The sequence below is a fragment of the Ovis aries genome, chromosome 23, assembly GCF_016772045.2.
Source record: "Ovis aries strain OAR_USU_Benz2616 breed Rambouillet chromosome 23, ARS-UI_Ramb_v3.0, whole genome shotgun sequence".
Classification (NCBI taxonomy): domain Eukaryota; kingdom Metazoa; phylum Chordata; class Mammalia; order Artiodactyla; family Bovidae; genus Ovis; species Ovis aries.
Window position 1 is genome coordinate 37,304,788 of NC_056076.1, and position 25,590 is coordinate 37,330,377.

Sequence of the window (25,590 nt, forward strand, 5' to 3'; positions counted from 1 at the left end):
CCCAAGCCCGGCGCCCTGTACAGTAGCACATGTTGCCCATGGAGCCAGTCCCGCTGGTCCTCCTGTCTGCTGGACCAGGCATCTCCCCCTTCCTGCCCCAGGGCCATTATGACACTAAGACACTCACAGATGTACCCTCCGAAAGCTTGAATGAACCACCAGCCATGGAGCAACCCTGGAGCCATGGAGGATGGGAGCCCATGAGTAAGCACTACCCTCCTCTGCCACTCAGGTAGACAATTCACAGGTGCAGTGTACACGGCTCCTCGGAGAGTCCAGTAGGATTTGTCTTTAGCTGTCAAGCTGTCACTGTGGTAAACAGCCAAGTGATCGATCAGCTTTCCCTCCTTCCTTCATCCACACCCAAAGTCTTATCTCAGTCTCTGCTCCCAAGCTGATACACAGGCACACCTTTGGTAAAGTGCTTTATCAATATGTGGCTCATCAAAGCTCTCTCTCTGCCCTTCTGAGTTTCAAGAGTCAGTGACCAGAAAAGAGAAGTGATGAACAAATTTTTCCCAGGGTCCAGGAGAAGAAAGCTGAAAGAAGACTTTATGTTCATCCCACTCATCCATCTTCTCAGTTCACTCCTCTTCCCAACCATCCACCCTGTGTCTCTGGTTACTCCTTGTAACAAGATTCTAGAAATTCTATTTATTGAAGTCCTGTTTTTCCTGACATTCATCTGGCCTTGGTCCTGTAATAATCTCGCTGGAAGAGAAAACACGATCATGACTCAAGCTTTCAATGAGGAAGAACAAAATTTGTTATTTTACCAACAGTGAAATAAACTAATTTAAAGGAAGTAAAGTACTCTCAAAACACCACTTTAAAAGAATAAAAGACAATTGGATTCTTGGCTACCTAAGAAGCACATTCTGATAACTAGAAAAATTATTATATACTTTACTGACAACTATAAAAAATTATTATATATTATATGATATGTTATAGTATTATTATACTTTGTTCTCCCGAGATGGCATCCTTCCTTTCATCTTTTATTCATCTTTTATTCGTCTTTTATTCATCTTCACAGTTATTCAATAACCTGTCTAAGGAGCCATATTAAAACAGGAAAATGACACAAAATAGCAAAATAACCCTGACTGACCACAATGGCTGACCCTCCATCTGGGTTCTGCCACTTGATAGACACCCACTCACAGGCAAGTTTCAGTAAAAACCCAATAATCCAACAGAGTCCAGACTGGTAATGTACCAATATGAGTAATGAATTTTTCTATACTACTGAGTGTTACACTATTGATACCAGATACCAACATATATCTCAGTTCTCATCATCAAATGTGCAATATCATACTTTGATATTTTATTATGAAAGTATAGTACTATAAGTAGTCGACATAACAGAAGAGTTTATTCTAGAAACTGCTAAATACAATGGACTATCAATACACTAGTAAATCAATATCTATAAATGGCATAAATATTAGTTTGATTTTTCACAAGGTACTATCAATAGTATATTAGATAATTCACTACAGGAGATTAGGATGCATAGTATCTACATACATGCTCAGTCATGTCCGACTCTTTACGACCCCATGGACTGTGGCCCGCCAGGATCCTCTGTCCATGGGATTTCCCAGGCAAGAGTAGGGGATTGGGTTTCCATTTCCTCCTTTAGGGGATCTTCCTGACCCAAGGATCAAAACTGCATCTCTTGTGTCTCCTGCATTGGCAGATGTATTCTTTACCACAGGGTCACCTGGGAAACCCATTCATATCTTATGGCATTTGCAGAAAACAGTTTCAATAATTTTTCCATCTATGCCTCTTAAACAATGATGATAATTGATCTTTTGTCTCAGTGTAGTATATTTTAAATAACACTGTAATACCAAATTTAATTTCTCTCTTATATATACTTTCCCCATTTTCAGTTTCTGAAGTATCATCAGAAAATTGTGTTGCTCTCATTCTATGAGTTACTGAAATCCACAAGCACAGAGGGTTTGAAGAGTGACTTTAAAAGCTGAACATTAGGATTATCTAGCTTTTTTCAAATAAAGAATGGTTTAGATCTAACTCAGATCTATATATTACAGAATGACACCTTTTTCAGTTTTTATTTTTGCATAACCTCTCTGTGGTTTAGGTTTCCTTGCTGCTCAAGTAGGGAGAATAATGCCTACTTTACTAACAAATGAAGAGTGCCTGGTGTTAAGTGTTTAAGTGAGCTTACTGATTCACATAAATAAGGATGAAACACAGAGCAAAGACCAAACTATATCATAATTTTTAATTAATGTGAATTCCCAAAACTAAAGGCAAATGAGGGCCTTTAAGAAATTAGCAGTTTCCTAGGAGATAGAGTTTATTTTTCCAGGTAGCTACAAATTTTTCAGCTTTCATTTGTCTCCCGCTATTCATTGTAGCACAATTGAAGGCTTCTCCTGATGGGGACTCACAGCAGTTTGAATATATTTAGAGCTTCTAAATATACCATACTGTTATATAGATTTCCTTTCAGTGACCCTTCAATTCTTATCATGCAGCCAAGGAAAAAAGATGCTTAACCTCTGTATATGTAAACATTCAGAACAAAGGTTCTACTATCTCTCTCAAAAGTAAGCAGCATATCCTAGTCAAATGCTGGCACATAATAGGATTAACTGAGAAAAAAACACAGTGTATCAAGTTCACTAATTTGGAAAAAACTTCCAAAAAAAATTGATATGGAAAAGACCAATAAACTAGTAGGAAAATGGTCAAAACATATGAACAGTTTGCAGAAATGGAAAGACAGAATGACTCTGGAGTAATATGAAGTAATACACAACTTTCCTCAAAATAAGAGAAGTGAAAATTTTAACAACACTCAGCCACCTTTTGTCAACTATTAGATAAGAAATAACCCAAAAGTTTGGAGAAGGCAATGGCACCCCACTCCAGTACTCTTGCCTGGAGAATTCCATGGACGGAGGAGCCTGGTAGGCTGCAGTCCATGGGGTCGCACAGAGTTGGACACGACTGAAGCGCCTTATCAGCAACCCAAAAGTTTAACACTCTGTGTTGGTAAGTGTATGGGGAAATAGGCATATCATATACTGCTGGTGGAAGTGAAAACTGATTCAACTTCTATGAAGAGCAATTTTGCAATATTTGCAGATAATCTACTCTTTATCTGTTACTCTTTTTGAGTCCCTAGAGCAGTTTCCCTTATATTTTTTGTTATGGATGTATAGTTGATTTAAAATATTATGTTAGTTTCAGATGTACAACAAAGTGAATTAGACATATATATATATATATATATACATATAATATACATACATATATATATTCTCTTTCAGATTCTTTTCCATTATAGGGTTATTACAAGATAGTCAATATAGTTGCCTGTGCTATATCTTTAACAAAGAAAAGTCCTTTTCTAGGAATTTACCAAATCATATTCAAACATGTACAAAATTTGTACAAAATTACACACAACATACCTTACTGCAACATTGTTTGATATACCAAAGACTGGAAACAACCTACGTGTTCATCAGTACATGACCGGTTAAATAAACTGTGATATATCCACTCAATGAAATATGCTGGAGTTATAAAAACTAATAAGGAGTCTCTTTTTGTAACAATATGGAATGCTTTCAAATGGTGAGTCTTAAAAAAAAAACCACACAAGGTGCAAAATTGTATGAAGAGTATTTTATCATGTATATCAGAGGAGGGGAATAGCTACATATGTATTTATTGACATTTGCATATATTTACAAAACTGATAGCACTGTTGGCGTCCAAAGAGAAGAATTGGATGGTGGAGGAATGGAATGGGAGAGAGTTTCATTATAAGCCTTTTTGTAATTTTTGAATTTTTTAATCATATATATATATATTTCCTATACAAAAATATACAGAAAGAAAATTTAGATAAAAAAAGAAAACGACACTCTAAGCTGAACAACAGGAACTATGATCACTGGTTCCATCTCAGTCCCTACACTCTTATTCCATCTCCTCTGTGGCTCATTTTTCCTTTCAAAAATACGGAAGTTAGAGTGGCAAATCTCTAAGGTCTCCTCTAAGTGTAGAGTTTTAGGCATGTGTAAGAATCCATAGCTTCAGAAGAAAAAATATACAAATACCTTTCTGTATTTTATACATAAAGCTTAATGGTAACTCCAGCCAACACAATTGTGATTCACTTCTTCACAATCACAAAGTAAAAGCCCAGATTCTAAGTGAACCATCCTGATCTCTTCTACAAACAAATGGCATCAACATGGTCTTTATGTAAATTGGAAGTACCCATCCTGAGTCCCTGTAACCACATGTCAAGCAAGCAGGTGCCTGTCACTGTCCACCTCCTGAAGACAGGGAGTTTTCACTTTCCAGTGCAGCCCACTTGAGGAATGTCAAAGACCCTCTAGACCCATTCATGCCTGTGTACTGAGTCGCTTTAGTCCTGTCTGACTCTTGGCCACCCAATGGATTGTAGCCCACCAGGCTCCTCTGTCTGTGGGATTCTCCAGGCAGGAATACTGGAGTGGTTTGCCATGCCCTTCTCCAGGGAATCTTCCCAACCCAGGGATAAAATCTGCATCTCTTAGGTCTTGTGCATTGGCAAGCAGGTTCTTTACCACTAGCGCCACCTGGCAAGCCCAGACCCATCCACCTCATCCACTCTCACTGTAGGGTACATCCGCTTCATTTAATATATTAACAGAAGTATGCTGGTTTATATCTGTGCATACACAACTCAGTGGGGCACATACAACTCAGTGGTTGGCATACACAACTATGTACAGATATAAAGCTATGTCATGTACATATAATACATATGTGTATATAATAATACACATTATATATACTTTTCTTAAGGTAAACTTATATATATAACGTATACATATTGCATTACTTTAAGATAATAATTTACCTTAAAGTCTACTTAAGATGAAAAGTAAGGACCAACAATACATTTGCTGCAAAGATACAGCACTTTATATTGTAAGGTTAACCAAACAACTCAGCACACTCTAACAGTAATTTATTTATAATTACAAAGCAAAAGAACGCCATATAAAACCATCCCATACTCAAGATGATATCATCCATGGGTGATATAGGGATGACAGTTTCTCCTTGATACCATGGCAACTGCAACTATCCACATGTGAACAAGTGCAACAGAAGTTTTATAAACTTGCCAAGCATTACATAGTAGCCCAACTAATGTACTAAATGAGGTCTTCCCTGTAGCTCAAAAGGTAAAGAGTCTGCCTACAATGCAGGAGACCCAGGTTCAATCCCTGGGTCAGGAAGATCCTCTGGAAAAGGGCATGGCAATCCTATTCCGTATTCAAACCTGGAGAATCCCCATGGACAGAGGAGCCTGGTGGGCTACAGCCCATGGGATCACCAAGAGTCAGACTCAACTGAGTGTCTAACACTAATATGCTAAATGAAAGGCCTCTGTGTTGGGGTTTAATTGCTAAGTCATGTCCAACTCTTGCAACCCCACGGATTGTAGCCCACCAGGCTTCTCTGTCCATGAGATTTTCCAGGCAAGAATAAAACTGGAGTGGGTAGCCATTTCCTTTTTCAAGGGATCTTCCAGACCCAGGGATTGAACCTGTGTCTCTAGAGTCTCCCGCACTGGCAGGCAGATTCTCTACCAACTAAGCCAGCAGGGAAGCCCATGAAGATGAAATTGTAGTTAACTTTAATAACTCTTTTAATAGATTATTGGTGACTAGCACTTATTCATAACCTAAAAATGAAAGTACAGAATATATTATTTGCCTCTGTTTTCCTCATTTGTAAAACAGTAACAATATTTATTTCTACCTTACAAGATTACTTTAAGGATCAAATGATTAAAAAGTTTGTAATAATATTTTATAAACTGCAATGGGGTTGATATAGTTTGCAGATATAAATTTTTTTTATTAAATCCTAAAATGACTCTGGCTACAACAGCCATGCAATCTTGAGTTGCTATGTACAGTCACTGTTGAACTGTTAAGGGTTTCAAAGGCTTCTGGAAGCCCAGGGAATTTTGACAAACATTAAAGTTTAGTTGAGTAATTGAAATGAAAGTTATTCATAAAACATTGTTTAGAAAAATATATATTGAGGGTGAACTGACAGATTTATACAATAAGCATATAGTTAATCAATATAAACAAATTTCCTAACAAGTGTGGTTTGCTGGTGCACTCAATCTTTAACTTCATTTTTTTTCTAATTTCTGATAAACAACTCTTGAAGAAGCAAAATGAACCAAATTTTCACATTCCCTGCTTGGAAAATATGCCCTGTAGATATTTAATAACACATTCTGCTTTTCTGAAATCATTAATATTAGTATATGCAAACTTACCTTCAGGATCTGTTTTAATTACAAATGTGTCATGCATAAAACATGTGGAATCTTTTCAACATGTTCATTATCCTCTACCCTATTCTTCAATTCACAAGGCTAGTTTAATTGTGGTCTATTCATCAACTCTCCTTTAGTCTTAAGGTTTCTGCAGATATTAGTTCAGCTGAAATTTTTAGAAAACAGTCCTCTGGCAGGTTACCCCTGATTGGGTTCCACTTGAGAGGACAATATTAATCAATGCACTGGAAAACACGCAAGCACCAAAGCCACATTAAATCTATGCGCCATCCCACAGGGCTCTGATTATGGAAATAGACTCACATATTTTAATGATAATATTAGCAGCCACAATTCTTTCTCAAATGAAACCTGAAGCAGTCACACAGATTAGCACCGGTTTAACATTTTTAAAACTTTGTTTTTAAATGGGCTTCTGAGGAAACCACAGCCTCCTTGCTTACTTATTTTCCCTACTTCGTTAGAGTAACATGAGCTTAATTAGATTTATGTTGAGGCTATGTGCTCCTCTGAAGTCTGAGTTTCTATGAACATTGAATCATTAAACAATTGCAGTGGAAACATTTAAAAGAAAAAACTTTTACCAAATCAAGAGATTCAAGAAATCCCAAGCTACCTGAGGCTAGAGGGTTTGAAATGCAATTAGTTGGTAGATACTAATATTTATTTGAGACAATGGACCAGAATTTGATTCTCAGATGAGGAGCTAAAGTAAAACGCCATAGAGGCAAACTTGTACAGAAAGCTAGAGAGCTTCAGGAGAAAAACTAAAGTAAGAAGTTGTCAGAATTGGATGGTGGTGTTAAACATCGAGGACATTATAGGCAATTTTTTATAGTAACAGCTAGGTGTCCTGAGGAGAGAGGGTCTAACTGAATCGGCGTTCAAGCGGTTGAAAGGAAAGCAATTTTGACCAGCCACCAAAAAGTGGTTTTGAGACCCAGATAAAAGAAAAACAAAAAAAAAAACTTTCTCTCCCCAAAAGGAAGGAGACCAGGGAGAAATAGCTCTGTCCTTATACTAGAGCGACTGTTTCATATCCTTTTTTTCTAAGACACATGACAGATGGCCAAATGATGTTTCCTTTTAAGATGTATCTCCCGCAAGCAATTTTTTTAAAAACCTAGGATGTAGATTTGCAATTTTTCACCATATTTCATCCTTGTTTCTTCAACTCTAGAATTGTTAATGTGCGACTGTACCATCTTTGTGGGGTAAGTATTACATGGGGAAAGTTATATTATTCATTGAAGTGAAGTGAAGTGAAAGGACATCGCTCAGTCGTGCCCGACTCTTTGCGACCCCGTGGACTGTAGTTTACAAGGCTCCATGGAATTTTCCAGGCAAGAGTACTGGAGTGGGTTGCCATTTCCTTCTCCAGGAAATTATTCACTACATGGAATATACCTCATGATTTACACAACTCAAGTTGTTACCCTACCAAGCAGAGAGTAAGACAAACTAGGAAGGGCAACTGGAGCTTCCTAGAGAAGCCCAAACTATCTGTCCACTTGTCAAAAAGTTCATGGAAGCCCACAGGTTAAAAGATTTTCTGGATCTGAAACCAGTTAACGACCAGTCCTCCACACCAGGAGCCAAGACATCTCTATACACGTCACACTACCTTCTACTTTGAGGGTGATCAATAATGTGCGCTCAGTCATGTCCAACTCTTTGTGACCCCATGGACTGTAGCCCACCAGGCTCCTCTGTCCACAGGATTTTCCAGGCAAGAATACTGGAGTGGGTTGCCATTTCCTCCTCCAGGGGATCTTCCAAACCCAAAGATTGAACCTGCATCTCCTGAGTCTCCTGCATCGGCAGGCGGATTCTTTACCACAAGCACCACTGAGAAACACGGTTAAAAGTATGAAACTGGGGAATTCCCTGGAGGGCCAGTGGTTAGGGCTCAGAGCTTTCACTGCCAGGGTCTGGGTTCAATTCTTGGTTGAGAAACTAAGATTCCACAAGCTGTGCAGCATGGCCAAAAACATAAATAAATTTTTTGAAAAATAAAAACCCACCACAGGGTATTTAAATATACAGAGAAAAATCAAAACAATCTGCATCTTTCAGAAAGCTTACTTTCCAAGATGCAGTACTTAATGTTATCCCTCTTCAGATGCATCGACTCACATACTCCCAGCAAGTTTATTTACTGTTTCTGCTTTGTCTTATCACTCCAGTTAAGTTGCAGATTTCAAGTGATTAGGGCTTCCAGCAATGCTAGGCACCAAGAAGCCTTCTTACTAAATTCTTTTATGATTATTTAATTAAGCAAATTTGATTAACCCCTACATTTCTCTAACATTGTTCTCTTACCATCTATTATTTTTTGTGGTTTTATTTAAATGTAATTGCAATTAAAGTAAATAAAATAAGTTTATGGCAGATGTCATAAACTTAAAAGTAAGAAAAATATGTCTGCCTTTAATCAGACACATCATCAAAAACTAAACATACTTTTTATGTATTTATATATTCTCAGGTCTTAGTTGCAGCATGCAGGCTCTTCCTCGTGGCATGCAGGCTTAGTTGTCCTGACGCATGTGGGATCTTAATTCTCCAATCAGGGATCAAACCTGCATCCCCTGCATTAGACTCTTAATTACTGAACCACAAGGGAAGTCTCAAAAATAAACATATTTTTATTATTGAAAAGCACCTGGTTTTAGCATGAGAATAATGATGAGCTCTTAGAAGAAATAGACCTAAATGTCTATCTGATTAATAAGGAATGTTTTGTCCTACATATTAAACTCCTAATAACATAAGTTGTTTTTTATTTTAATATATCATTCTAATAGGTTATTTTGCATTAATTTTACTATTGAAAGTTACCATCTTACTTCCAGAGTCACTTCCTTAAAGATAACTTTCATCTCAATAAGTCTGAGAAAATATAAATCTAAGCAAGACAACTTAGATAGAGATTTGCATTTACAGCCACATTATTAAATTCAAAATTAAAGGTGAGCACTGCCTAATCGTATGTCCCTGGCCAGTTTTGCAGAAACCCCAATCTAGAAGACAGCACAAAGCCAGTGATTTGATTTCTCATGTTTTGTTCATTACACAGAAAATTACAATGAGGGAAAGAGATCAACAAAAAGTCATGTGTAAAGAACTTGAATTCCTCAAGGAACAGAGGCAAAATATTAGGTCAGATCAGTGATTCTCACCCTGTGCTGAAAGCTGAAACCTGACATGCTTCTAAAAAATACCAATGCTAGGGCCCTAGCCCCAGAGACTCTAATTTATTTGTCTGGGAGAGTCCCAGGCATCTGTAGTTTTGAACGTCCCTCCAATGATTTTAATGTACAGCTGGAGCTGAGAATCATTAGATTAAATGATACAAGATTACATATAAACCTTCTTTAAAAAAAAAAAAACAACTTACATTTTTCCCTCTGTCTACTTCCAGTGCCAATTTAGGCAAAGTTAGAACTGTCCTTTAAGAATAACTTGCTTTATGTAGAAATAAAAATCAGCATACACACACACATAAACCTGTAGGTTTCCCTTGAAAACCATCATCAAAATTATTCTGTGTGTAGCTAGAGCCAAAATTGTAAAAACTAAGTTTACAAATAATGTTAATTAATTCTTTTATTCTTTTGTATCTACATGGACTCTTTCAGTCTAAAGTGACAGAACTGAAATCAGCCTAGTTTAAATGAAAGAAAAGGGGGGAGTGGATGAATCAGCTAAAAACTGCAAAGGATCATCACAGATCCACATTACCCACATTAGATCCAGGGCCCAATGTTACCAAGACCTGCTTTCTCACTCCCCTAGTACTCCCATGCTCCCATTCTTAATTATGCTTCTCTGTGGATGTTGGCTGCGTTCTCTCCATCAGTGAATATCCTGCAAGTGACAGGAGCCCCAGGATCGCATCTTTGCAGCAACCTTACCTAAAAGGCAAAATGTGACCTCTCCTGCTCCTCCAGAAGAAAAGTTCCAGACAGTGACTCTGATTGACATGAGCTGTATCACAGGCCCATGCTAAAAATGTCAACATATTACCTATCTACAAATATATCACTTGAAAGCCAAACTGAGTTTTAAAATATTAACAGGAATGGACATAGAAAGAAGTAGAGAGATTAAAAGACCAATCAGGAGAACTCTGTTTGTCTGAAACAAAAAAATTTGTTACAGGAGATACAATAGTTGATTTACAGAAATAGTCAAAGGTCATATCAAGAACAGACTTTTATCTTAAAGCAATGAACCTGATTTTTATTCTGAGAGCTGAGAGGGCCACAAAAGGATTTCAGCGGAAGAATGAGACGATCAGATTTGTTTTAGGAAGATTACTTTGGCATGTGGGAATAGACTGAACAGAAAGCATTTTAAAAATAGAAATCCGTTAGAAAGATATTTCAGCTTTCCGCATGAAAGGACATCTAAACTCATACTAAGGCAATAGTAAAACAAACAAAAACAGGAAATGGACTCAAGAGAGTTTAAGGAAGCGGTTATCTACATCAAACGAAGTGGTATACGGAGTACTCAGCAAGGGAGAGGGTATAGAATGACTCAGTGATTTCTGGTTTGAGAAACTTGGAAGATAGTGATGCTATCCACTAAGAGAATTCAGGAATAGAGGCAGATTTGGAAGGAGATTATAAATTCTGTTTAACATATTAAAGTAGACTTATCTATAGGATCCAAATAGAGATCAATTTGTACTATAAATTCAGCCTAAAGATCAACCTTAATTGTGAAGTCACGGTGTTAGATGATTTGTGCATAACTCCACTGACGTTCACTTTTCAGAACACAGGCAGAAGTAGGAGCAGTTAGCAGAATGGAGTACTATGTATTTTTAACAAATAAGGCGGGGCGGGGGGGGGGGGGGGGGGCGGCGTTAAATACATAATCCCTACCAGAATGGTGTAAAGGGTATTCTAGCTGACAGCATAAGCCCCAAAGGAGGTCCAATGAGAGAGGAGAGACATTTTGAAGGGTTAGCAAGGACAAATGAACACCGACTTCACCTCACCCCTTCCCAGGTCTGTAGTTTGTAGCACTGAAGAGAATGATAAGGAAGTGGGGATTCTGGAGGAAAGCCAGGTGCTAAGGTTTAGATTTCTTTCTTTTTCTGGCTCCCCAGTGTCCAAACAATACCTTGACCTTGGGAAGAAAAGAGGAAAAGCAGCCAAAGAAGCAGCAGTCTCCGTCCCCCTTGCCCAATGAAAAGAGAACGTGTGTCCAGGTCCGGCCAGTTCCATGGTTGACACTCCCCCTAGAGGCAGCCATGGAAGAGTGCAGCCAACCTGAGAAATTCTCCACGGTTCAGGTGGGGTAGGGGTTGTTGTTTTGAGGAGAGTCCTAACTTTTTTTAAGGTTATACTCCACTTATGTCTGGTTCTCCTCCCCCAGAGACTCACCACCCTATCAGCATGCATGCCCATTTTCTTCTGAGCCTGGTTTTCAATCTTTCCCATTATTAGACATCTTCACAATGAATTCTTTTTATTCTTAAGTTAACCAAAGTTGGTGTCTCTTGTTTGCAACAAGCAACTCTAACAGGTACAGCTGACAAGTACTTTCAGAGGCAGAATGAAGGATGCACTATGCTAAAGTCCCTGGCTCTCCTAAGACCTCTAAACTGTAATATTAGAAGCATCACAGATTTGCTAGACATAAAAGCAAAAGTTCAAAGGAGAAAAGTGATGTGACCAAGGAAAAATTAAAGCATTTTCATGTCCAAATATACCATAGCTAAAATTAAAAGGCAAATCAAAAGAACATAAGAAAATGTTGAGGTGTCCTACGGCTTTCCAAAATTAGGAATAGTTCTCTTCTCTCGTAAGACAATGTGTTGGTTGGTTTGATTCCCATAAGAAAGAAATTATATGAGACAAAACTTGTCAAAAGATTTTAGTCTCTACTTCTCATCAAATGTGGAGCCTTGTAGTACTGCCTGCACGACTCCTACACACTGCCTGGAGGTGAGATTCCACAACCAAGTAGGCTTTTCTGGGTTTGAGAGATGGTGAAACACCCTTGGCCATGAGTCTCTTGGATGATTTTCCTTGACCTTGACAGTGAAGCTTCCACTGATGTGTCTACAGTCTTTTCAAGGCAGGGCAGAGAATGGAGGGAGAAGTAGGAAGAGGATCATGTTCCCGTCCTTTCACTCCAGCAAGAAGTTACAATTTCAACTGCATATCTAGTTATAATTTCTCTTTACTTTACGTGGGCTACCAAAAGAACACTTGTAAGGCAAACAACCATGATTGCTAACTGAAAAGGTTTTTAACAGATGAGTAGCCCTTCCATGTTTTCTTGTGATGATCACATAGCCCACCTCTGGGAAGGGCACAAAAGAGAGGGTCATCTCACTTACACACAGCAGGTTATGGTCACACTCTATAGTCTCCCATCTGCTTCCCATGAGAAGGAAAAATTATTTCACAGGCATTAGGTCTCATTTGTCTCTGCTCCTTAACTGTTGAATTCAGCTTCAGTTCCATGGCAGTAAACTTATATATGACTGATAATGATAACTGATATGTTACACTTCAATGAACTCAGTTTTGAAACTACAGAATCCTTTTTCCATGATAGGCAACTCTGTTGATCTGGATGATTCCAGCACATAGGAGATCCAAATAGCAGGCGGAAAAGCTGGCAAAGAGGGCAGTGAAGGGGACAGTTTGAGAGGAAAAGGCTGCAACACAGAGCCAGGCTGGAATAGCCACACTGGAAAGGGCACAGACCTAAAGGGGCTGACATTTCAGGGACATGGAAGATGCCAGGGCTTGGAGGCAGAGTGAGATTAACAAGTCATCACAGGTTACTGCGCTGGGACAGAATTGATTATTGCGTGTTGCCTTTGTTAACTGCAGTGCAGGCAGAAATTTCTAATGTACAGGGGAGTGATCTGATCTGTGCTCTGAATTGAATGTCGGTTTAAAAAAACAAAGAAAAAACTTTAATGCTTTAACAAATTATAGCTGCTAGTGGACTGAACTGAGTTCCCAAGTGAGAGTGAGGCCCATATCACAAGGGAAATGACCAGCATTCTGATGACCTTTTAAGGAAGCAGAGTAAGGGACATCAAGGCAATGCTCTGTCCTCACCCACAAACTCAGAGAACTCCCATTCTACTTTCATCTTGACACAATTTTTCAATCACTTTACTTCTATATGCTGTCTGGTGATTATAAACTGTAAGCCCAGGAGGCCAAGGACAGTGTCTGTCTTTTTCCACACTCTCTCCCAGCACAGTTCCTGATAGGTAGGTATACAATAAATATTTGAGCTAGTAAATGAATTACATTGTTGACCCAAGGGCCAAAAACTCTATCATCTATCTCCCACTTTTTCAAGATGTACCAAAAAAGTCAAGAGAAAATGTCTAAAATATTCTCGCATCACTTTTTAGGCCCTTTCTCTCAGGTATGAGCAAAAGTATTAGTTCACAGATTAAGGACTTCAAGCAAACTTCAAGCAAACAATAGAAATTGCAGGTAGGATGCTAAGAATATTATAAAAAACACATGATACCTTCTAGGTTTCACTGCTTTGGGGACAAGCTCCATATAGTCATTTCATCCCTACAGACACTTTGCCTCTGCCAGGTGAATGCATGCTCTACTCTATTTAGACAGGGGGCGGTAGTGGGCACATGACTACCAGACAGCAGCATTTGTATAATTTTACACAGAAATGTCTTAACATGTATAGAAGAGAGTTTTCTAAAATATTGAGTTCCACAGATATCTCAGCAATCAACTGTGGAACACTGAAAAAAAAATGACATGAAAACCCTGAATGATGACATAAGAAATACAGTAAAATCCTAAAGCATATTTTGCATAGTAACAATCCTTACCAATATATGTCTTTTAGCAAATATTTATGAATACTTAAAGAAACAGGGTACAGATCGGTAGCCCTTAAATATTTCAGAAAATAATTGCTTCTAAGTGCAAAACAAATTGACTAATACTCTCTTACTTTGTAAGTTTTTTTTTTTTCACTTTAGCAACTTAAAATCATTCATAAACTATACATTTACAATTGGGCTAATATTATAGGACATCTTGTGGAATTATTCAAATCATTAACTTTCTTCAGTTATTAAATTTTACTTAGAAAGGATTTTCCCCTTGAAGAAGGTAAGGGTGTCCACTCTTACAGCCCTCTTCCCATCCTTAACTCTTCCAGGCGGTCTACTCCACCAAAATGGATTTTTCTCAGCAAAACCATGAAGATTATGGCAAATTATATCTTCTTTAAAATTTCTGCGGCTTTGAATCCTCTGCTAATCCCCTGCTTCTGGAAAACTTTCTCTCTTCCATTTGGAGAGAAAGGAGAACTGGCTGTGAGACCTAACTCTGCCTGCAGGTAAGACAAGACACTTAACCTCTCTGGGGTGCATAAATAAAAGAGGAATACAGAAATATCCTACAGGGTTGTTGTGAGGAAAAATAAGACCCTGTATGTAGCAGCCCTTTGTAAACTATAAAGTTTTAGAGACACAGTAATGTGTTGTATTTGGCATGTAAAATTTCAGCTCACCCTGTCCAAGCTCTCTCCCCGCTCCATTCACCTTCAACTTTAACACAAATATCTCCAATCCAATATTCAACATACATTTATTGAGTTTCTACCATGCAATAAAGCACTATGCTAAGAGCTAAAGATCAAAAGAAGGAATAGTCAAGAGGAAGGAGGAAATCGTATGGGCTCAGCTGTCCCATTGTATTTGATAGAATAGAACAACCTTGAGACATATCATGTACAGAATAATCAAAAAGCTTGACATTTTTTAAACCAAAGCTTTTTTTCTCATTTTCCTTTCTTTCTGCTCTTTCACTTGCTAACTTTTAAGAATGTCAAGAAAGGAAACATACATTTTATCTAATTAAAAACTTTCAGAGCTGAACATGCTATAGAACAATGTGCCCTTGGAGACAATGAACCATCTTTTCCATCAGTACATTTAAAATCAAAATGTGATGTAATAACAAAAATATTATATTTCTTAGTCTTCACCAGTGGAAAGGTTGACAGAAGCTCTCGAGCCCTTGATTCCTCCATTTACCTCCTAACCTCAGCAGAGATCCACAAGAGCATGTTCCTGGTCCTAAGCCTGAGACCTCTCCTACCCAGGGGAGCTTGGACGGACCATGAGTGATGCAAAGCCCCTCCCAAGGCTAGAATCGTACCCTCCACTCATCCTCTGTACTCCACCCTAGTCCTTCTAGGTTTTCCATGGGTGAGAGTGAAAGGGGAGGTAGCCCTGGGCCACACTGGAGAGAAGGGCAGTGAAAGGGAAGGAAAAGGGAGAGGAAGAGATCCAAAATAGATGCTTGCTCCCCAACAAATCTTGCAGAAAAAGCACTTTTAACCTCCTTATGCTTCCCTCTGAAACGTCCCTCTTTATGTCAAGTTCTACCCCACAGTCTAGTTGTATGCACCTGAGGACTTCTTTAAACATCTAAATTACTTTTCCCTAGAAGGGAGGGACAAGCAAGCATGGTTCCATGAGTCCACAGACAGTAAAGAGTAAGCCTCTACATTATCAATTTAACCAGTTCGATCATGTTTTCTTTTATGAAGCTCAGTACTGAATTTGTCAAAATGATAAAAAAAACATTCACAAAGGAGGAAACGTAAGTGGCTATTTTTTTTTTAATTTGTATGCAAGATTTATCTGTGGGTGTGTATGTGTGTGTGTTCAGTCGCTCAGTCCTGTCTGACTCTTTTGCCACCCCATGGACTGTAACTGGCCTGGCTCCTCTGTCCATGGGATTTCCCAGGCAAGAATACTGGAGCAGGTTGCCATTTCCTACTCCAGCGGATCTTCCTGATCCAGGGATTAAACCCACTTCTCTAGTGTCTCCTGCATGGACAGGCAGATTCTTTACCACTGCGCCTCCTGGGAACACAAGATTTATTTGGATCTGCCCATATCTGCTATGTCTATTAAGCTTTTGGTTTTAGTTTCAGTTTTGGTGAGCTGCTGCTGCTACTGCTGCTAAGTCGCTTCAGTCGTGTCCGACTCTGTGCAACCCCAGAGACGGCAGCCCACCAGGCTCCCCTGTCCCTGGGATTCTCCAGGCAAGAACACTGGAGTGGGTTGCCATTCCCTTCTCCAATGCAGGAAAGTGAAAAGTGAAAGTGAAGTTGCTCAGTCATGTCTGACTCTTACTGACCCCATGGACTGCAGCCTACCAGGCTCCTCTGTCCATGGGTATAGCATTTTATAAACATGTGAATCACCATGTTGTACACCAGTAAATTACTGTACATCACCTATACTTCAATATTTCAAAAAAAGAATGACTCAAAAGATGGCAACAAAAGCAGAGAGCAGAATCAGAGCTCAGAGGATGGGGCCAAGAACCCAAAATGCAGAGCTGAAAACCACCCATTACTGCCTGGCCTTGAAGCTCTAATCAAGAAAGTCTGCCTGAAGTTTACCTGGCTGGATTTTTAAACTGCTTTGGACAAGTAGACAAGTAAAAATGCTATTTGTTCCCCATTCTCCCCTATTTTTCAACTGGAAAAGCTGTAACTCTTATGCCAAGCCCATTCAACTACTGTGGAAGTGCTGGAGGCAGTTCACATTTTCTTTAGTTCCACAGATCCACAGATGGAGAACTTTGCCCAGGAGCTATACTTAATGGATTACACCAGAGCCTGTTCTAATCTGATTTAGATGATGAGATATGGGACTTTTAAACTGGTAGAATTTATAAGAGACTCTGGACTTGAACTGATGCTGTAATGGAATGATTTCATTTCAAACCTGAGGATAGGGTACATGTATTTCACTTGTGGGACAGACATGGATTGTTGGGGGTCAGGGGTTGGGTTGTTAGGCAAAATCTTAAGAATGACTCCCAGTGACCTTCTTGCTTGTATAACCCTCTCCCCTTTGAGTTTGGTGGAGACCTGTGACATGATGAATTATCACACCCATGACTATGTTTCATTGTATGAAAAAAGGGAGATTAACCAGGTGGGTCCAATCTAATCACAAAAGCACTTTAAAAACAGAATTTTCTCTAGATGGCCACACAAGGCAAAATCAGAGACTTAAAGGGTAAGAAGCACTCAATGCGCTACTGTGACCTTGAAGATGGAGGGAGTCATGTGCAAGGACCAGAGAACAGCCTCTAGAAGTTGAGTTGACTCCTAGCCAATGGCCTGCAAGGAAACAACTGAATTCTGCTATCAATCTGAATGAACTTGAAAATGGATTCTTCCAGGGAGTTCCTTGGTGGTCTAGTGGTTAGCACTCACTTTCACAGCCGTGGCCTGGCCTCAATGCTACAAATGACCATTCATTCACCTTAGCTGTCATCCAAAGCTACCTCATTGCTGTGTCACAGTTATCTGATGACCAGGCCAAAATTTAATCAGCAAAAGTTGTTGAAAAAAACTTTTCCTCGTGCTCTCCACTCCTAGAGATCAATTCATTTTTATACAGCCCCAAGTATTTGCACTGATACTGAAAAAATCCAATAATTTTCACTCAAGTTCACAAGAAGCCGTAGAAAATCTAGGTTAACACCTAGGAATATTTAGAAGAAAATATTCCATAAAATTATCATGGTATTCTGGTATTCTGACTTGCTTTCAAGCCGGAGCAGATTATCAATAGAGTCATGAATTTGATTAAGATTCTCTATGGAGTTTGGGGTTGGTCTACACAACAGAACACTGATGGCAGATAACTGTGGTGCATCAAATTATTTGCACCTGTACTTCTGTTACTTAATCTAACAAGCTGAACCACCTCCTTCCAGTCCAAGTACCTCTTGCAGAAGGGCTTCCTTAAAAATGTGAATTAAAAAATGGCTATTCTGATTGAGGAAATACAATTGCATGGTAAATGTGCTAACAGCCTATGTCAAAGGGTTTAGCAGCCCGTCTGACTCTTGGGTCGCACACACAAGCTGTCAATCCAACTAATGTCACTAAAATCCCTAACAAAAAAATATTGTGTTCATAATCCAAGACTGATGGCATCATATATTGAGAAGGTTATTTTGGATGACTACCTATGAAACATTCTAAATTTGCTTCAGGCCACACGGTGGATTCTCTGATTAGTAGCTGATACTAATAGTAAGTAGTAGTAAGTAGCTCTTACTATGGAAGAGCTCACTAAGCACGGGCGGCTGCCAGAGGAGCTACCCACGTCCGAGGTCAGGGGCAGCTGCTTAGAGTGACAGGCTGCGACCGCGCAGGAACAGCTGAGAGGAGAGACCCTGTGTCCAAGGTCAGGGGCAGTAGCCGAGAGGAGCTACCCTGCGTCCAAGGTCAGGGGCTACGGCCGAGAGGAGCTACCCCGCATCCGAGGTCAGGGGCGGCGGAGAGGAGACACCCTGCATCCGAGGTCAGGGGCAGTGACCCTGAGGAGCCACCCCGAGCCCGAGGCCAGGGGCGGCAGCTGGGGGGAGCCACCCACGCCCGAGGCCAGGGCCCACAGCCGGGAGGAGCAACCCGAGGATTTCAGATCAGCCCTGGGATTTCTTTGGAGGGAGTGATGCTGAAGCTGAAACTCTAGTACTTTGGCCACCTCATGCGAAGAGTTGACTCACTGGAAAAGACTCTGATGCTGGGAGGGACTGGGGGCAGGAGGAGAAGGGGATGACAGAGGATGAGATGGCTGGATGGCATCATGGACTCGATGGACGTGAGCCTGAGTGAACTCCAGGAGATGGTGCTGAAAAGGGAAGCCTGGCATGCTGTGATTCATGGGGTCGCAAAAAGTCAGACACGACTGAGCAACTGAACTGAACTGAACTGAAGACCTTAAGGTCATTAGCAAACATGGTACAACATGAAGTGTCCTAATTGAGGAAACAGAATAGAATTCACGTCTTGGTTATCACTTATTAACCATGTCAGCTCACCTCTATGAACCTGTTCCCTCATTATAACTTCAACTTCATACGACTGCTTTGAGGATAAAGTGACATAACTGAAGTAAAAGAACTCTGATAACCAGAAAACTATGCCAATCGTGTTGTGGTGCTTCCCAGCATGTGGTAACCCAACAGGATACGATATGAGTCAAATGAGGTGAATCAAGCAGCATCTTCAAGGAAAGGAAAGCCCTTTAAGGTGCTTATAATCCTCCTCTGAATCACAGTCAGTAAAAAATCCAATGTCTCTCTGAAGCCGAATACATAAAAATCGCTGAAGATAGGTCTCTAGAGTTCCAAGCCTAAAAAGGTAAAATATGGGGGCCTAGGGTTTTCTGGTGAGACTGAGTTTGAGTCCAGAATCTTAACTAGAACAGGACAAGGCAGATAGAGTCTACAAGGTCAGAACAAAGGCAGCAACTAAGGTAAGGCTCAAAGTTAAGCCTCTGAAACTCACATACTCAAAGAATGAACAAACTTCAAAAACAGCATTTTTATTTGGCAAAATCAGCAAATGAATTGACAATCCTGACAGTCAGTCATTTCAATCCAACATTTTACTCAGTAGATAAACATTTGTAGAAAATCTGTACATAGTATAAACACTTTTCTTAAAATGCTAAAAAGGCCAAACGCAATAGATTACATAGTCTATGTTTTCATCTGTATGAAATTCTAAAAAAATACAAAACTAATGATACAAAACAAATCATTATTTGCCAATGGCAAAGGTGGGAGGATATGACTGACTGCAAAAGGACACATGAATTTCAGGGGATGAAGGAAATGTTCTATATAATGTTTATGGTTGTAGATAGACACCTATATATACATCTTCAAAACTCACTGAATTCTACACTGAAAACTGGAGAATGTTACTCTGTGAAAAAAATATACCTCAAAAAAAAATTTTTAAGGTTACACATAATAAGTCAGCATGCTTTTCAAAGAATCATTCCAGTAAAAATATTCTACTTAGTAAACAAATATTTATTTGTAGAAAATCTGGAAATAATACATTAAAAATTTTTCACAATCATAAGCAGGGTTACTTTGGGTTTTTTTTTACTTTTATTTTCTAATTTAAATTTTATATTGGGGTATAGTTGATTTACAATGCAGATGATACCACCCTTATGGCAGAAAGTGACGAGGAGCTAAAAAGCCTCTTGGTGAAAGTGAAAGAGGAGAGCGAAAAAGTTGGCTTAAAGCTCAACATTCAGAAAACGAAGATCATGGCATCTGGTCCCATCACTTCATGGGAAACAGATGGGGAAATAGTGGAAACAGTGGCAGACTTTATTTTGGGGGGCTCCAAAATCACTGCAGATGGTGACTGCAGCCATGAAATTAAAAGACGCTTACTCCTTGGAAGAAAAGTTATGACCAACCTAGATAGCATATTCAAAAGCAGAGACATTACTTTGCTGACTAAGGTCCATCTAGTCAAGGCTATGGTTTTTCCTGTGGTCATGTATGGGTGTGAGAGGTGGACTGTGAAGAAGGCTGAGCGCCGAAGAATTGATGCGTTTCAACTGTGCTGTTGGAGAAGACTCTTGAGAGTCTCTTGGACTGCAAGGAGATCCAACCAGTCCATTCTGAAGGAGATCAACCCTGGAATTTCTTTGGAAGGAATGATGCTAAAGCTGAAGCTCCAGTACTTTGGCCACCTCATGCGAAGAGTTGACTCATTGGAAAAGACTGATGCTGGGAGGGATTGGGGGCAGGAGAAGGGGACAACCAAGAATGAGATGGCTGGATGGCATCACTGACTCGATGGACGTGAGTCTGAGTAAACTCCGGGAGATGGTGATGGACAGGGATACCTGGCGTGCTGCGATTCATGGGGTCGCAAAGAGTCGGACATGACTGAGCGACTGAACTGAACTGAACTGAACTGAACTGAACAATGTTGTTAGTTTCGGGTGTACAGCAAAGTGATTCAGTTATACACATATATACATCCATTCTTTTTCAGATTCTCTTCCCATATAGGTTATTCTAGAACAGAGTATAGTTCCCTGTACTATACAGTAGGTCTTTGTTGATTATCTATTTTGTGTATCTGTTAATCCCAAACTCCTAATTTATTCCTCCCCCCAACCCAGCCTTTCTCCTTTGCTAACCATATATTTGTTTTCAAAGACTGTAAGTCTGTTTCTGTTTTGTAAATAAATTCATTTGTATCAACTTTTTTAGATTTCATATAAGTGGTATCATATGCTATTTATCTTTCTCTGACTTATTTCACATAGTAAGATAATCTCTAGGTCCATCCACATTGCTGCAGATGGTATTATTTCTTTTTTATGGCTAACAGTCCACTGTACGTGTATCACATCTTCTTTATCCATTCCTCTGTCAATGGACATTTAGGCTGCTCCCATGTTTTGACTGCTGTGAATAGTGCCACAATGAACACAGAGGTGCACCTATCTTTTTGAACTATGGTTTTCTCTGGATATGAGCCCAGGAGTGGGATTGCTGGATCATATGGTAGATTTTGGTTTTTTAAGGAATGTCCATACTATTCTCCATATTGGTTGTATCCATTTACATTCCCAACACTGCAGGAGGGTTCCCTTTTCTCCACACCTTCTTCTATTGTTTGTAGACTTTTGATGATGGTCATTCTGACCAGTGTGAGGTGATACCTCATTTCTCTAAAAATTAGCAATGCTGAGCATCTTTACATGTGTTTTTTGGCCATCTGTATGTATTTTTTGGAGAAATGCCTATTTACATCTGCCCCCCCCTTTTTTTTTTTTTTGACTGGGTTATTTTTGGTTTTTTGATATTGAGCTGCAAGAGCTATTTGTATTATTTTGGAGATTAATCTTTGTTGGTCATTTCATTTACAAATATTAATATATTCTTCCATTCTGTGAGTTGTCTTTTCACTTTGCTTATGGTTGCCTTTACTGTGCAAAAGCTTTTAAGCTTAATTGGGTCCCATTTCTGTATTTTTTATTTTCATTGGTCTATGAGGTAGATCCAAAAAGATATTGCTGCAATTTATGTCAAAGACTGTTCTGCCTATGTTTTCCTATAAGAGTTTATAGTATCTGGTCTTACATTTAGGCCTTTAATCCATTTTGAGTTTACTTTTGTGTACAGTATTAGAGAATATTCTAACTTCATTCTTTAATATACAGCTGTGCTCCCAGTGTCACTTACTGAAGAGACTGTCTTTTCTCCATTGTATATTCTTGCCTCCTTTATTGTAGATTAACTAACCATAGATGCATGGGTTTATATATAGGCATTCTATCTTGTTCCATTGATCTATATTTCTGTTTCTATTCCAGTACAATACTGCTTTGATTACTGTAGCTTTGTAGTATAGTTTAAAGTCAGGGAGCCTGATTTCTCCAATTCCATTTTTCTTTGTCAGAATTGCTTTGGATATCCTGAGTTTTTCACGTTTCCATACAAATTTTAAAATTTTTCTTCCAGCTCTGTGAAAAATTCTATTGGTAATCTGTTAGGGATTGCACTGAATTTGTACACTGCCTTGGGTAGTATAGTAATTTTGACAATATTGATTCTTCCCAAGAAGTGTGTCTTTCCATCTGTTTGTGTCATATTCCATCTCTTTCATCAGCATGTCACAGTTTTTGGAGTTTTTACTAGCTTTTTCCTGTAGCTGATTTCTAATCTCATAGTATTGTGGTTGGAAAATATTTTTGATGATTTCAACTTTTTAAAATATACTGAGGTTTGTTTTGAGATCCAGCATGTGATCCATCCTACAGAGTGTTCCAAGTGCACTAGAGAAGAATGAATATTCTGCTGCTTTCAGATGGAATAGTCTATAAATATCAATTAAGTCCAAGCAATGTTTACTTTCTAACATTGTAAGAATTTTTTTTTTCCTTCTAGAGGAACAAGCAGAAGTAAAAAGTACTACAAAAGTGACAGTGAACGCAATTTAAAACCCTCCAAAAAAAGTCTCATGAACTCAGTACAATGGTGTGGTACTTGACAAGTCTTTGAATGTTTTCCAGAATGTAACACTAAACAAGAAGTTCTAAATTCAGGTTGTACAGGAGTCAAGTAGAACATATAACTGATAGGCATGGGGCAAGGTTACTGAAGTAAACTGGAGAGTACATGGCCCTTCCCAAATTTGTTGGCATTGCTGGGTCCCACAGACTGATGTCAGGAAAAAGTACAGACTATTATATAGCCAGAGTTGCTGATGATTAAAGACTTAGTAGGTGAAATTTCCTGATTTCCTGAAATTCCCTGATGGTTCAACATTTTTTTTACACCACCATGTGGGCTAAACAAAACACATCCATATGCAAAATTATGACTTCAGGTCCATAATGCATGCTTTCTGAACTTTTTCAATAACAAAGTCTTGCCTTCTTTCAAACTGCTTACCTCTTTTATTTGTAGAGTCCAGAATAATGTGGAATACTAATGCACCTGAAGTAAAATTCATCTTGAAATTATGATGGTCAGTCACTTCTAGTCACTTTGCTGAAAAATGAAGTTCTGTTTACATCTCTAAGCATACTGGTTGGTTAAAAAAAAAAAAAAAAGGAAAATATCAATCAGAATGAAAGGAGGAGGAGTGAGGAAAAACTGAAGAAAAACACAAATTTTAGGAGCCTACTCAGCTTTTAGACTTCAGAGCAACAAAATAATCCATGTGTTGAAATTTGAGAACTTCATTGCCCCAACTAGTCCAACCTGGCTGTAAATTTCGAGCAAACAATTCCAAACATTCTCCCTCTGGCTTGATATAGTCTTTTAGAACCTCTGTCCAAAAATGAGAAGAGAAAAAAAAAACACAAAAATTATTATTAAGGAAGGAATCAACATCCTTTAGTAGTTAAGAAGAGAAAAGCAGAGATGTTTCCTTAAAAAAGAAAAACAGCAAGTTAATTTCAAGGATTTCATCATAGACTTCACTATTTGTAGTTAGAAAGTCATTTGAAATAAGCACCCTTGAAATTGAGAACAATACCATCAGAACTTTCAATAGTCCTGATTTATCACTTTTCATTTGTAGAGGAGAAATGAAGATTTTAACACCCACACTGGTGACTTTTCAGTTTTCCAATAATGCTGACATAGCTCCCGAGTACTAGCTTAATTTATTTTTTAATAAATGTAATCCATGCATGGACAAAAGTACATAGGAATAATACAAAGACAATCCACTTTACAAACTAAGATAAATATCAATGTAAGTCTCCACAAAAACATACTTTAGTGTTAAGAGTTCGAAACACAGATAAATATTCAGAACATATACCTAACAAATAACTCTTACCTCCTCAGCTACAATTTGGCAGTACTGAGAACACTCTTTCACTTCCAAATTACAGATACTTCTTTACCTAAAATTTCACTGTATTATTTCCACAGTTAAATATTTCTTGTTCAATATATTCGTAACTACTGAACATTGTATTTTGTTGGGAAAATGGCATCTCATCTATATATTGGCTAAATAGCTATAATCTACACTAACAGAAGCTTTTTTTTAAGCACATGCTCATTTGAATGACAAATATTTAAATCAGTTTAACCTTGATCATGTTGCTAGTTAGCTATATATTTTTTGGTATATATTTATTCTTCAACAGGAACTTAGTATGAAAATAACAATTCAAGTATGAAAAGTCATTAGAACAGGCAAAATATAGTTCCTAATGGCTTCATAGGATTGAGCTTCAAAAAACCCATCAAATTCTCTTTAGGAATGATAAGGGTTCCTTAGAAATACTTCATAGAGGTTAGATTTAAGAGGTAATATATGAAAAATTTTATATTTCATAATGTTCTTTAGTTGCTCTCACAACAAAATAATTGTTTGTCTGAAAGCATGGATCCTGTCTATCAAAAATCAAAGAATCAAAAGTATTCATTGCCTACAACTCAAACAAACTCAAATCTGGGCTTTGATAGCTTCTAGGAGATGCTGACATGAGACTTCCGGTCCTTTCATGACTATATAACTAAATGCTACTAAACTTGAGCAAGAAACATTTCCCCAGAGTCTTAAAGGACAATAAACTTTTATATCACTTTTCCATGTTTTGCCCTATGAATTCAATGCCTCACCAGCCTCAACTCACTTTTAAAGTGGTCTAACATTATACTGAAGCAAGGTTTTGTTTTCTTGTTTCTGCTTGTTTGTTCGGTTCTTCAGTACAAAGATGTTAATGACTCTACTTTGACATTTTAAACTGGAATCCAAACTGGAATCAGCCAATCAAAAATGTTTACTATTTCTGAGCACCCATTATAAGTGCTACAGGACTTAAAAGAAACAGATATCCATGTTTTCTG

The 25,590-nt window shown here is 38.5% G+C and overlaps 1 protein-coding gene across 5 annotated transcripts in view; it reads right to left on the reverse strand.

Moving 5' to 3' along the window:
- Positions 1 to 19,759: 19,759 nt before the first annotated feature.
- METTL4 (methyltransferase 4, N6-adenosine) overlaps positions 19,760 to 25,590 on the reverse strand; it is a 32,132-nt gene continuing 26,301 nt past the window's right edge. For 2 of the 5 annotated variants that reach the window (XM_042239119.1, XM_042239118.1), the window contains exon 9: positions 19,760 to 23,805. In XM_042239119.1, coding sequence (XP_042095053.1) covers positions 23,789 to 23,805 — 17 coding nt within the window. In that variant the 3' untranslated portion in view covers positions 19,760 to 23,788. 5 annotated transcript variants of the gene reach the window in all.